The sequence below is a fragment of the Nomascus leucogenys genome, chromosome 4, assembly GCF_006542625.1.
Source record: "Nomascus leucogenys isolate Asia chromosome 4, Asia_NLE_v1, whole genome shotgun sequence".
NCBI lineage: Eukaryota > Metazoa > Chordata > Mammalia > Primates > Hylobatidae > Nomascus > Nomascus leucogenys.
This window is the reverse complement of record NC_044384.1, coordinates 113,213,586-113,227,515: the sequence shown is the minus strand read 5'-3', so window position 1 is coordinate 113,227,515 and position 13,930 is coordinate 113,213,586. Positions and strand designations below refer to the sequence as shown.

General features: G+C 38.8%; 1 protein-coding gene across 2 annotated transcripts in view; it reads left to right on the top strand.

Moving 5' to 3' along the window:
* OXSR1 (oxidative stress responsive kinase 1) overlaps positions 1-13,930 on the top strand; it is a 97,920-nt gene that overhangs the window by 43,568 nt on the left and 40,422 nt on the right. For both annotated transcript variants that reach the window (XM_030812115.1, XM_003256863.3), the window contains one exon: positions 10,714-10,769. In XM_030812115.1, the coding sequence (XP_030667975.1) occupies positions 10,714-10,769 (56 nt within the window). The remainder of the gene's footprint in view (positions 1-10,713; positions 10,770-13,930) is intronic.

Sequence of the window (13,930 nt, the reverse complement as noted above, 5' to 3'; positions counted from 1 at the left end):
AGTTTGCCTGGGTTTCATTTTTGGATAGGCCCTTTTGTCTCCTTTGCTCATGTGCACATCCTCAGGGTTGGCCAGGAGTGTGTGAATAGCAGGGGCCTCTTTGTCTCCACTGTGTACCTTTGGCCAAGAATATGTTCGTCTCTATCTAGACTGCTACAACAGGCTAGTAGAGCCACTGAGGACCTTCTCCTGCTGGTCCACCTTCAGAATGTCACTTTAGTTGACAGTGTCACTGGGTGTAGCTGTTGCCTACCATGTCCAATCAAAGGAGCCTCTTTTAACTGTGGCAGAGAAGCTGCGAGTCTTCGTGGTCTGTCTGCCTTAGAACCTCCATGCTGACTGAGCTGGGGCTAGGAAGTGATGGGGCCAGTCCCAGAGCAGAACACCATAGAATCTCAGTGTTCTTACCTGAAGTGCAGCTGTTTTACAAGCAAAAAAATGTTTCTCAGGTTGATTTCCAGAGCACTGAAATGGTTGTTTTGTCATATTTGTCCAGCTTTAAGATTGCTTTTTAAGGGGGAAGATTTATGTATTCTTTGCTCAGCTGTACCTGGAAGACCCCACTCTTCATGTGCATTTGGTTGCCTTGAGATTATCGTTAGAAATAAATACATTTTTGTTCTATCTAAAGAAATTCCTAAAGCAAATCTCTAAAGAAAAAAAGTTATTATGTTTTGTATTCTTAAAATTAATTTTGAAACAAGAAACTTTATATATTGTCACATGCATGGGTAATATATTGCTATTATTAATCTTACTTTGTTGGTGAAAAAAAGAGGCTTTATTAGGGGATTTGCTCAAGCTTATACAATGGGTCTAGAGTTTTTCAGTGGCTTATAAGCTAACTTTGAGGGCAATTCTGAATGGGAATTCCCAGGACATTTTTAACAGTGACATTATGTCAAGGTAATGCTTTTGAAATGGCAGCATTTTAGGCCACTTTTAAAAAGGATGTCACTCAGTTAAATTGAGAGTTGATACATTATGCAAAGTAGATGTTATAGTCATACAAAGTAAAGCAGAAACTGAATTTCTTTGTGCCTGAAATTGATATGAATACACTCATTGCATTCTTAAAAAAAAAAAAAAAAGAGACAGTGACCCTAAATGTATACTTGAGTGTATATTTTGGGTTAATTTTGCTATTCGCTATAGAAACTCTAGATATGTAAAGGTTTAGGAAAAAGAAGATACTTTCATCAGTGTTCTGAAGTAAAAACTTTGACTTGAAAAAATAGATATATGGATATGCTAAGTAAAAGAGGACAACACAATATATTTAAAATTAATCTCAGTGGCAGACTAAAATTATATTGAGTTAGTGACCAAAAAAATGTAACTGATACTAAGTTGATGGATACTCAGCTTCATTGATTAGCACAGTCTTTCTTAGCAGGCTTTAGAAGCAGACTGCCTAGATTCAGATCCCAGCTCTGTCACTAATTGAGTGACCTCTGGCAAGTTATTTAATCTCTCTTTTGCCTTATTTTCTCATGTATAACATAGGGATGAGATAGTATCTATCTCATAAAGTAGTTGTGAAGATTAAATGAGGTAATATATACAATGCACTTAGAATAGTATTTAGCACACAAGAATCAGTGAACGGTCATTGTCATTATTTTGTACACCAGAGGCTGGCAAACCTTTTCTGTAAAGGGCCAGATAGCAAATACTTTAGACTTTGTGGGTGAGATGTTCTCTGTCACCACTACTTTGTTTTTCTGGTATGAAAGCAGCTATAGACAATCTGTAGCTGAATAGGCATGGTTGCATCTTTTACAGAAACAGGCAATGGACTGGATTCAGTTTGTGGGCTGTAGTTTGCCAACCTCTGATTTACAGGGCTGTAGAAGATAATTTTGTTTTTCTTTCACATAATAGTCTGGGCATAAATGACATCAGTCCAGTATGATGACTCCATGGAGTCAGGAACTCAGGCTCTGATACTAGCTCTAAGTTCTTGCTTCATGGCCCAAGTTGATTTCCACCACATCCACATTTCAGCAGAAAGAGGGAAGGAAGGAAAGGGGAAATAGAGGTTATGCCATTTCCTATTAGCAGAGGTTCTCAGGACATTTAGCAATACCTGGAGCCATTTTTGGTTGTCACAACAGGGGCTGGAGTTGGGGAGTGGAATGTGCTACTGACATATAATGGGTGGAGGCCAGGGATGCTGCTAAATTTATCCAATCATGTCCAGGAAGCCCATTACAACAGAATTACCCAGCCCAAATATCAGTAGTGCTGGGATCAAGAACACCTATGTTAAGGGAACAACTAGGAAGTTGTAGAAACCACTTTTGTTCGCATCACAGTGGCTAGAACTGTAGTCACATGGTTATATCTAGCCTGCATGGAAGGCTGTGAAATGTTGCCTTTCTTCGGGATGGTCATGTCCCCAGTAAAAATTTCTTGCTTGCTTTCTTTGCTTTCTTCTCCTTCCCTCCCCACTCCCCCTCCTTCCCCCCTCCCCTCCCCTCCCCTCCCTCCCTCCCTCCCTTCCTTCCTTCCTTCCTTCCTTCCCTCCAGACATTGAAGGCCAATTAGTAGTCTGTGGCACTTTTTTCCCACAAGATTATTTGATGAACATGGAATCAGAACTGAGGTAGTTAATTGAATTATGTTAATTGCTAATATCAAGGTATGCATACATACAATTACCATAATCCAGAGGACTAGAATTTTTTGTTTTTCAGGACATTTTTTCTACTTAACAGTGCCGGAAAAATACTCACAAATGTTTCCTCTTTGGCCGTACCCCATTTTGCCGGAAAAATATTCACAAATGTTTCCTCTTTGGCGGTACCCCATTTGTTAACATGTTAACCAGGTATAAGAACAATTGATTAGGTACAGTTTTAGATGGAAATTCTTATTGTCTTAAGAGTACAGATGCTTCTTGACTTAGGATGGGTTTATTGGGACACAACTCCATTGCAAGTACAAAATATCATTAAGTCAAAAGTGAACCATCATAAATTGGGGACCCTCGGTGTTTCCAAGATTCCTTAGAGTTTATACATTATTCGTTAGAGTCAGTTGTTCTCATTCATCCTCATAAAAAGAAGTTTCTTTTTCTTTGTGAGACTGAAGCAGGTTAGAAAATTTAGGCAACTAGAAATAATTACTCATTTTTTCCTAGAGTGGAATGTTTCTGTAGATGACTGATTTTTACCTGTCATATATGGAGTTTTTAAAAATGCTGATATTCTAGGCTGGGTGCAGTGGCTCACGCCTGTAATCCCAGCACTTTGGGAGGTTGAGGCGGGTGGGTCATGAGGTCAGGAGATCAAGACCATCCTGGCTAACACGGTGAAACCCTGTATCTACTAAAAATACAAAAAGTTAGCCAGGTGTGGTGGCACGCACCTGTAGTCCCAGCTACTCGGGAGGCTAAGGCAGGAGAATCACCTGAACGTGGGAGGCGGAGGTTGCATTGAGCTGAGATTGCGTCACTGCACTCCAGCCTGGGCGACAGAGCGAGACTCCATCTCAAAAAAAAAAAAAAAAAAAAAGCTGTTATTCTAAGAGTAACCCAGTTAAGCGGTGTGTGTGTGTGTGTGTGTGTGTGTGTGTGTGTGTGTGTGCGCGCGCGTGCGCGCATGTTTAGTGGGGTATGGTACCTTGCTTTTTTCTCCATATTGTGATTACTCATTGAAACCTCGGCTTTACAATTTGTAGTAGTCTGATTTTTTTTTTTATCAGTTACTCTTCTGGGTCTTTGCTTTCCTATTTGCTCAAGGATTAGGGTTAGTTAAATAGTTAATTTTTAAGATTATATCTTTTTGTGTCTTTTTCTGCCTTATTTGGTTATTGATTGATTGATTGACAGGGGCTCACTCTGTCACTCAGGCTGGAGTGCAGCAGCATGAACATGGCTCACTGCAGCCTTGACCTCTTGGGCTCAAGTAATTCTCCTGCCTCAGACTCCCAAATAGCTCACTACTATGCCTGGCTATTATCTTTTATTTTTATGGAGACAGGGTCCTACGCTTTGGCATTGGGACCTTTTTAACAGTTCCCCCAAGTAATTCTAATGTTGCCTAGGCTGGTCCCTAACTCCTAGGTTCAAGCAATCCTTCTGCCTCGGCCTTCCAAAGTGCTGGGATTACAGGCATGAGCTGCCACGTCCAGCCTCTTCTTTGGTTTCAGTTGAGCATTTCATATGATTCCATTTCCTTTCCTCTCTTAGGATATCAATAATACTTTTTTTTTTTTTTTTTTTTTGAGACGGAGTCTCACTCTGTCGCTCAGGCTGGAGTGCAGTGGCGCAATCTCGGCTCACCATAAGTTCTGCCTCCCGGGTTCGTGCGTCAGCCTCCCAAGTAGCTGGGACTACAGGCGCCCGCCACTACGCCTGGCTAATTTTTTGTATTTTTGGTAGAGACGGGGTTTCACCCATTAGCCAGGATGGTCTCGATCTCCTGACCTCGTGATCCATCCGCCTCGGCCTCCCAAAGTGCTGGGATTACAGGTGTGAGCCACTGCGCCCCAGCCAAGAAGTTCTTTTAACATTTCTTGCAAGGCAGGTCTGCTCACTGCACAGTCCCTCAGTTTTTATTTGTCTAAGAGAAGTACTTCTCCTTTACTTTAATTTTGCTGGATACAGAATTCTAGGCTTTTTTTTTTTTTTCCTCTTGACACTTTAAACAGTTCACTCCGCTCTGCTTGATTGCATGGTTTCTGAGATGTGGGATGTTAATTCATACCTTTGGTCCTCTATGGGTAAGGTATTCTTTTTCCTCTGACTTCTATCAATATTTTTGTCTCCCCCACCCAGCTCAGTCTTTTTAGTGAGCCTGTGCTCCTGGGCTGTCAACTGCACAAGTGCTTCTCAGTTCCCCCCTCAAGGTGAGACGGGAAGGCTTGATGGGACCGAGACTGGGTATTTCCCTTCCCGTAGATGGGTTAAGTTCTGGTAAAACCAAGGTGGTTAAGCGCTGATAAAATAGTTTCCCTTGAGGGTAGGTTTTTGTTAAGGAGAATAGAATGCTTAGGGCATATTTCAAATTGGTTACTTTTTTCTTCCTCCTGTGGGAAATTAGGGGAATTTTCTCCTGTCTATACCCCGAGAATCTCGTGGGGCTGTAGGAGGTAAAGCTCATCCAACTCATCCAAGTGTATGGGTCTCCCTTAGACTGGGTCTCCTTGGGGTTTTTAACTCTCAAGCTGTTCCACACTGAGCCTCCAGACATTTGTCAACTACAATTTACGTTTTTATACCCCAGTACTGACTCCAGCAATAGTCTTCTGCTGCTGGGCATCTGCTCCATTAAACTGTAATTCTATCTTCCTGTCTACATTTTTGGAGGCAGGAGTTTGCCCTGTGACCTCAGTCTCTGATGGATCTAAGAAGAGTTGTTGATTTTCAGACTTTTTTCCTGTTGTGAAGACAGAAGTGACAAGCTGATTACATATTGAACTGGATAAGATTACATCCTAAAATTCTTTTACCTTCTGATGTCCAAAGCTTTTCCTGTATAGATGATCTCTTGATATCCTGTTTATTAACAAGATAGTGGCCCTGATTTGCACTATTATTACATCTCTGCTAAGCAGGGGTAGTTGATAGATGCAGCAAAATTCAAAGGCCTGCTTGCCAAATAAACTTCCATGGGACTATTTGGGCAGATTCACAATGTTTAGTCCCTTTGACCGTTGTGGAAAAACTGCTGTCTCTTTGACCCTCTGCTACCCCCACCACGCCACCAAAAAGGAGGCCTAGCACTATTTGGACTCGTTGGGCATTAGACAGTATGTACCTCACTTGGGCATTCTGTCTGATCCTTCATATCAGCTAACCTGCAAATCAGCATCCTTTGAGCGGGGCTCTAAGTATCAGGTTGCATTGGAACCTGTCCAGCTATCTGTGGCATGGTCCCAGGAACCCCTATAACCCTAATGACTCCTTTGAACACTGTGATAGATGTTATAGGTACATAGAGGTTCAGGATTGTTATTTTCCTGGTGAATTATTCCTTTTGTTCCTATAAAATGACCTTTTTACTCCTATAAAGTGACCTTTTTACTTCTATAAAGTGACCTTTTTACTCCTATAAAATGACCTTTTTACTCCTAGAAATGTTTTTGTTTTAAAGATAGTTAGATCTTATTTGTTGTAAAGACAATTAGGTCTTAAATGTTTTATAAAGATAATTAAGATCTTATTTTAATATAGCTATCCTGTCTAACCCTTGGTAAGCATATCTTTCATTGTGGCCTAGTCTTTCAAGGGTCTTGGTTTTATTTAGGGAGTTTCAGTTTTAGCTCCTAACCTTATGTTGGCCCAGTGCCATGTTTTCTATTACCTGTGGATTTGAAAACCTGAGCCCCCTAGCCATTTGGCCAGTTTCCCTCTTCTGTCTCCCAGGTCTTACCTACTGCTCTGCCTCTTAAGTGTCTCTTTCATTTCTGAACCTTGAGAATTTTTTCTTTACTTTGCATCTAGCTATGCGATATTTTCCCCCTAGTTTATCCAGCATCTCTTTGTGTTTGTAGCAAGGGAAGGGTGTGTTTTGGGTCAAGGGCCTCTGTAGTAGTGATGAAAGTTTGTTTTCCAACACACTGTCGCCATTTAGCTGGAATGGGAATTCTCTGACACTTTAAATCGGAGACTTTCAACCTGGGCTGCATATTGGAATATGGGAAGCTTTAAGAAGTATTGATACCTGGGTCCACTGCCAGAAATTTATTTAATTGGTTTGGAATGAGGCCTTGGCATTGGGACTTTTAAAAGTTCCCTAGGTAATTCTAATGTGCAGCCAAGGCTGAGACCATTACTTAGACTTTAGCAGTAACCAGCTCTGTAATACACTGAGACCTGGGCTTAGGAGAAAGTTGTTTTATTGGGAAGCAGAGGCAGATATTTTTAGGATGTCTTGCTACTTCTCATATCTTCAAAGTCCGTTGGTGATTTCAGGTGGATTTGTATGTCAGCCTGGTGGATTAGGTAAAGTAATTTTCCTCTGTCTCTACTGTGTTTTCTCTTTACTTCTAGGCTTTAGAGGTTTTGAGTAGGATGAATGGGTCTCCAAATCAGACTTTTCTCTCTGTATCTACCCAAATATTTTTCCCATTAGAGCGGCTGGCTGTAACAGAAATGTTGGATATTTTGTCAGTTTAAGATGCTTAAATGTAGTGTATTTACAGCTTTGGTTTTGATTCATTGCTTTTCTTGGCCTTTTTCAAGTTTTCCATAAACGGTGCCTATTGATGAGTAATAAAAATGTTATGGGCAGAAACTTGTGTTCTGTATTAATGAAAAGTCAAGCGTATCTATGATATTCCTTTTAATTTTAGAAGGAATGTGTAACTTTGGGGCAGCAGTGACATGTGAGAAATGACATTAAGCAGTAAAAAACAAAACTCTTCTTGCTACTTAAGAGTGGATAGAGGATTTAGCTTTTGGAGCTGCTGATTTGCTTGATATTCTTTGTGGCAGAGTAAAAAAGTTCTTTAACTAGGGACTATATTGATTTCCAGATATTTAGTTACAAATCTTTTCCTTGAAAGGTTAGTTTTCCTGTTTGAGGGCAGACTGTGGTGTTTTTTATTGTCCAGTGAATTGTGCTATTCTGCTTTTACTCCTGGAAGCTATTCTACAGATTGTACTTTTGGTTTCAAAAGGGAAACATGGATTGATTATCTGGGGCATTGATCAGGAAAAGTAGTCACTCGAAGTGCAGGCTCTGCTGAAAATGGATTATTGTCTCTTCACTTATGAAAGACTAAAACTTATAAAACATGATTTGAGTGAGTAATATGTATATATGGCTTTAAAAATTCAAACAGCACAAAATGGTGTATGGTACAAAATAAGTCTTCTTAGCATCACTGATGTTAAATTATATTGATACTATGTGTCTTTCCTATGATGTGATGAAAATGACACCTTACTTTTATGGTTTTCCTTACAAAATCCCCTGACACCAATCTAACCATGAAAAAAACATTGTGTACATTCCAGTAGTGGGGCATTCTACAAAATGCTTGACCATTACTCCTCAAAACTGTCAAGATTCTCAAAAACAAAGAAAATATGAAAAACTGTCACAACCAAAAGGAGCCTAAGGAGACCTGGCAGCTGAATATAATATAACATGGTATCCTGGGCAGGATCCTGGGACTGAAAAAGGACATTAGGTAAAAAGTAAAGAAATCTGAATAAACTGTGGAGTTTATCTAATCATGATATGTGAATACTGGTTCATTTACTGTAGCAAAAGTACTGAACTAATATAAGATGTTAATAATAGGGGAAACTAAGTGTGAGGTGTGTGGGAATTCCTATGCACTAACTTCTCAACTTTTATGTAAGTCTGAAACTGTCCTAAAACATAAACTATTAGATCTTCTTCTTTTTATGAATCCACAATACCCTGGTCCAAAGGGAATCACTTGTTGCCATTTTCTTGTGACTCCTTTGAGAGATATTTTATGTCAATATAAACATAATGTATGTCTCTGTGTCATGTTTTTCTTTTAAAGAAAATACAAATGGCCACATACTATATTTAGCATTCATTTTTCACTTAATAATGTATTTGGAGATAGTTCCGTGTCAACATGTGTGTTCATTAGTATTCATAGTATTTTATGGTTTAGATATACCACAGCTTAACTGGTCTCCTTTTGATAGATAATTAGATTGTTCCCATTTTTGACTGTAACATATTAGTTTATAACCCCGACGTTTGGAACAGAGTTAGGAGGTGGGGAGTAGGGATTTGGGAAGCAGGGAGGGAACAGTCTAGTATTTTTTAGTGTTTGGTTGGCATTTTTTCTTTCTTATTTTATACACTACTTTTTTTTTTTTCCCAGGAAGAGGATTTGAGGCAGATCATCTCCTCAATGGTTATGTAATAGTTGTTAAATCTATTTGAAGAATATCTCCTATTTGCAGAATGCTTCCTATGTACTAATAATAATGCTAAGTACAGGTGACTATAGTAGTATATTAAGATACAGGCCCAGATCTAGCTCATGGTGAAATAAGGAAGGGAGACAGACCTAGACATATGATCGTATAATACACCTTGCTAACATTATATAGTACAGCCTTCTGCAAAAACACAGAGAAGGGAGTGACTAAACTATACCTTTCTTCCCCCATTGGGTTTTAGGTGAGCTCAGAAAAGGGAGTTGGAAGTTAGTGGTTGACTCAGTTGGATGATCTTTGCCACAAAGGAAAGAGAATGTCCTCTATTCTCTCCTGTTTGTAGTGACTAGAATCTGAGACTAGATTCATGGAGTAAAGCAGGCTGGCCTGCACTCTACTAAGTCAGCCTCTGGGAGAACAACCTATAAATTGCTTGGGATTATAAGCAATACAAAATACTCAGTAACATCATTTCCTTATGCTTCAGTGTATACTCAGGAAAGGCATTGTATACTGTAGTATGATGCTGCTTCAGCACACAGTTGTGAAACTCTTGTTCATTGTTTGCCAAGGAATGGTTATATCTAAACATGGAGGAAAAAGGGGACAGGGACAGGATGAAGTGCTGTGCTTTTCACTGGCTCCTTTTCATGACAAGTAAGACGTTCTTCCATGAGCAGGTCTTGCTTTTCTTTCTTGTGTAGCTTCAAGAGCTGCCTTTCTTTTGCTTATTTGATTATATTTACTTTTAATTACAAAATGACTGTATTCCCACAAGTTATTCAAACACTGTTCCCTAGACTTCAATTCCATTAATCTCCAGAAAAATCCCATTTGGCAAGGGAAAGGGGTGTGTTTGTGCAACATTAATGATGTCATATGAAATGCACTGATCTCTTACTTGATTTGTTAATTTAATAATGTATGTTAGCATTTCATGTCACAACATGTTGATTGACATTATTTCATGGATGTAATAGAAATAATTTAACCTTTCTACTGTTGCTGGCTGTTACTAGTTTTTGTTTTTTATTACAAACAATGCTGCAATAGAACCCCCTTGTACTTTCCCTGTAAATTGTGAGAGTTCCTCTAGAAATGGTTTTGCTACTCTTAGGATTTGGGGGTTTTAAATTTTGCCAAAAACTTGTTTTTGCTAAAAAAAAAAAACCAAAAAAACAAAAAAACTAAGTTGTAGATTTGAATGGATAGTATAATATTGTTTACAGTGGGAGAAAAGCCCAGATATGTTGTCAGTATATATTCTATTAACCAGACTGATAATAGTTGGAAACTTTGGAGAGAGTACTTAGACTTGAGAATGATGGTCAAAGGGATTTTGGCTTTTTTAGTTGTGTTTAGGTTTTTAAAACAAGAATGTTTTTCTATATTACTTGTTATAAATAGTTAAAACTATAGAGATGCCTGAGTAATTTCCATCTTTTTGTTACAGGCAAAGAATGTTCCCTGTTTTCAGTTGCATACTGATGATTTTAAAAATTTGATAATTCATTGGGGTATAGAAAAAAATATATTTCAAAATGTAGAATTAGGTGAGGGTCACATTCTTTGGCCACTTTTATCCCAATCAAGAATAGTTGATCACTTGTGTTTTCTAGATATTATAGTAAGAACCTTTCTAGCTTTCTTTTTAATGTTTGGGTTCCCAGTACCAGTGACTAAAATTTTACTATTAGTCTTAATATCCTTTAATATAAAATAGAACATTTAAATATTGCTAGTATTACATGAATATAGTAAACAATTGCTTAAATTATGTTACTCCAAAGAATAGGTGTTTTTTGATACGTAACTTTTTTTTTTTTTTTAAGAGATGTGAAAGCTGGAAACATTCTTCTTGGAGAAGATGGCTCAGTACAGATTGCAGGTAATGATTAGTATTTCTTTTTATTTGATTTAATGGTCAGTAGAACCACATTACTTATCTTTTATGTTTCCTTAATCAGCATTCTCTCCTGTTCCCTGGACCATCTCTATTCAAGCATCCTCTGTTGGCACATCATAGGATGCCACCGACTCTCAAGATATCTTCTCATACTCATCCTTCATTTCTGCTCTTAGACATTTTTTTCTAACCATTGCTTGTTTCCTTCCAGCTATCCACTTCTTACTTCCGTTAGGGTCTTCTGCTATGGGTTCTCATAGCATTCTGTACTTTCCTTTAAAGGAAAAGTAGTCGAGGATCTTCATTGTGTTTAAGAATAAATATGTTATATAGAGGCTATACAGAGCTTCTTCTGTCCTGGGGGAAATGTAGTATTTGTCAATTAGGAAAAAGTGCCTGAGAAGTAGAAGTGCATTTTGGCAGTTTCAGAGCTGAAGGGATAAGAGTTGCAGTCCAGGGCCTGCCAAAAGTGGCTATCCTGATGAAACACCCCCTCCTCCAGGCTGAGACTCCAGAACGACTGTACCCAGGGATTGTCTAGCAAGCAGATCATCTGAGAAAACCTCAGCTTGGTCCCAGACTGCTAGAACAGTCAGGTGTTTGGCAGGAGGAAGATAATCACCCAAATCTTAAATTATTTCTTCATCTTTAAGAAGATAATTTAGGCGAACATCTTCATGTCCGTGAGGTAAGGAAATATTTTAACCAAGTCACATAAAGCTCTAATATAAAGGGAAAGATTGATAAATTTGACTCCTTTAAAATGAGCAACTTCTACGCATCAAAAGAGGAACAAATGGTTTATTACTATTAACAGAGTAAAAAGGTAAACCACAGAGTAGAGAAGATATTTGCAGCATGAATAATTGTTAAAGGGCTCAAGTGTAGAGCGTATATAGAACTCACTGAGAGAGAAAAAAAAAAAACTCTAAAAAAGTGGGCAGAAAACTGGCATAGGCACTTCCCAAATGAAGACATCCAAATATAAATGTAGTAAAAGATGTTCAAGCTTACACTAGTAATTTGTTAAATGCAAAGTAAAATCACATTGTGATAACACGTTAAATTGATTGGCCTGGCAAAACCATCTTGACAGTACTAATTGTTGGTGTGGGTGTAAAGCAAGGAAAAAAATCTCGTTTCTGATGATGGGAATATAAATTGGTACAACCATTTTATTACAGTTGAAGATATGCATACTGTAAGACTTTTGCTCCTAGGTGTATAGCCTAGAGAAACTCGTCCGTATCTGTGCCACAGTGTTCATAATCATTACAAGTTTGAAATAATCCCAATGCCCTCTATTAGTAGAATGGATAAATAAATTGTGGTTAATTATATACTGGAATATCGGGTTTTTGTTTGTTTGTTTGTTTTTTTGAGACCGTCTCACTCTGTTGCCCAGGCTGGAGTGCAGTGGTGCACTCTTGGCTCACTGCAACCTCCGCCTTCCAGGTTCAAAAGATTCTCATGCCTCAGCCTCCCAAGTAGCTGGGATTACAGGCATGCACCACTCCACCCGACTAGTTTTTTTTTTTTCTTTTTTTTTTTTTTTTTATTATACTTTAGGGTTTTAGGGTACATGTGCACAAGGTGCAGGTTTGTTACATATGTATACGTGTGCCATGTTGATTTCCTGCACCCATTAACTCGTCATTTAGCATTAGGTGCATCTCCCAATGCTGTCCCTCCCCCCTCCCCCCACCCCACTACAGTCCCCGGAGTGTGATGTTCCCCTTCCTGTGTCCATGAGTTCTCATTGTTCAATTCCCACCTATGAGAGAGAACATGCGGTGTTTGGTTTTTTGTCCTTGCGATAGTTTACTGAGAATGATGTTTTCCAGTTTCATCCATGTCCCTACAAAGGACACGAACTCATCATTTTTTATGGCTGCATAGTATTCCATGGTGTATATGTGCCATATTTTCTTAATCCAGTCTATCGTTGTTGGACATTTGGGTTGGTTCCAACTCTTTGCTATTGTGAATAGTGCCGCAATAAACATACGTGTGCATGTGTCTTTATAGCAGCATGATTTATAGTCCTTTGGGTATATACCCAGTAATGGGATGGCTGGGTCAAATGGTATTTCTAGTTCGAGATCCCTGAGGAATCGCCACACTGACTTCCACAATGGTTGAACTAGTTTACAGTCCCACCAACAGTGTAAAAGTGTTCCTATTTCTCCACATCCTCTCCGGCACCTGTTGTTTCCTGATTTTTTAATGATGGCCATTCTAACTGGTGTGAGATGGTATCTCACTGTGGTTTTGATTTGCATTTCTCTGATGGCCAGTGATGATGAGCATTTCTTCATGTGTTTTCTGGCTGCATAAATGTCTTCTTTTGAGAAGTGTCTGTTCATGTCCTCTGCCCACTTTTTGATGGGGTTGTTTGTTTTTTTCTTGTAAATTTGTTTGAGTTCGTTGTAGATTCTGGATATTAGCCCTTTGTCAGATGAGTAGGTTGCAAAAATTTTCTCCCATTCTGTAGGTTGCCTGTTAATTCTGATGATAGTTTCTTTTGCTGTGCAGAAGCTCTTTAGTTTAATGAGATCCCATTTGTCGATTTTGGCTTTTGTTGCCATTGCTTTTGGTGTTTTAGACATGAAGTCCTTGCCCACGCCTATGTCCTGAATGGTATTGCCTAGGTTTTCTTGTAGGATTTTAATGGTTTTAGGTCTAACATATAAGTCTTTAATCCATCTTGAATTAATTTTTGTATAAGGTGTAAGGAAGGGATCCAGTTGCAGCTTTCTACATATGGCTAGCCAGTTTTCCCAGCACCATTTATTAAATAGGGAATCCTTTCCCCATTTCTTGTTTTTGTCAGGTTTGTCAAAGATCAGATAGTTGTAGCTTTGCGGCATCATTTCTGAGGGCTCTGTTCTGTTCCATTGATCTGTGTCTCTGTTGTGGTACCAGTACCATGCTGTTTTGGTTACTGTAGCCTTGTAGTATAGTTTAAAGTCAGGTAGCATGATGCCTCCAGCTTTGTTCTTTTGGCTTAGGATTGACTTGGCGATGCGGGCTCTTTTTTGGTTCCATATGAACTTTAAAGTAGTTTTTTCCAATTCTGTGAAGAAAGTCATTGGTAGCTTGATGGGGATGGCATTGAATCTATAAATTACCTTGGGCAGTAT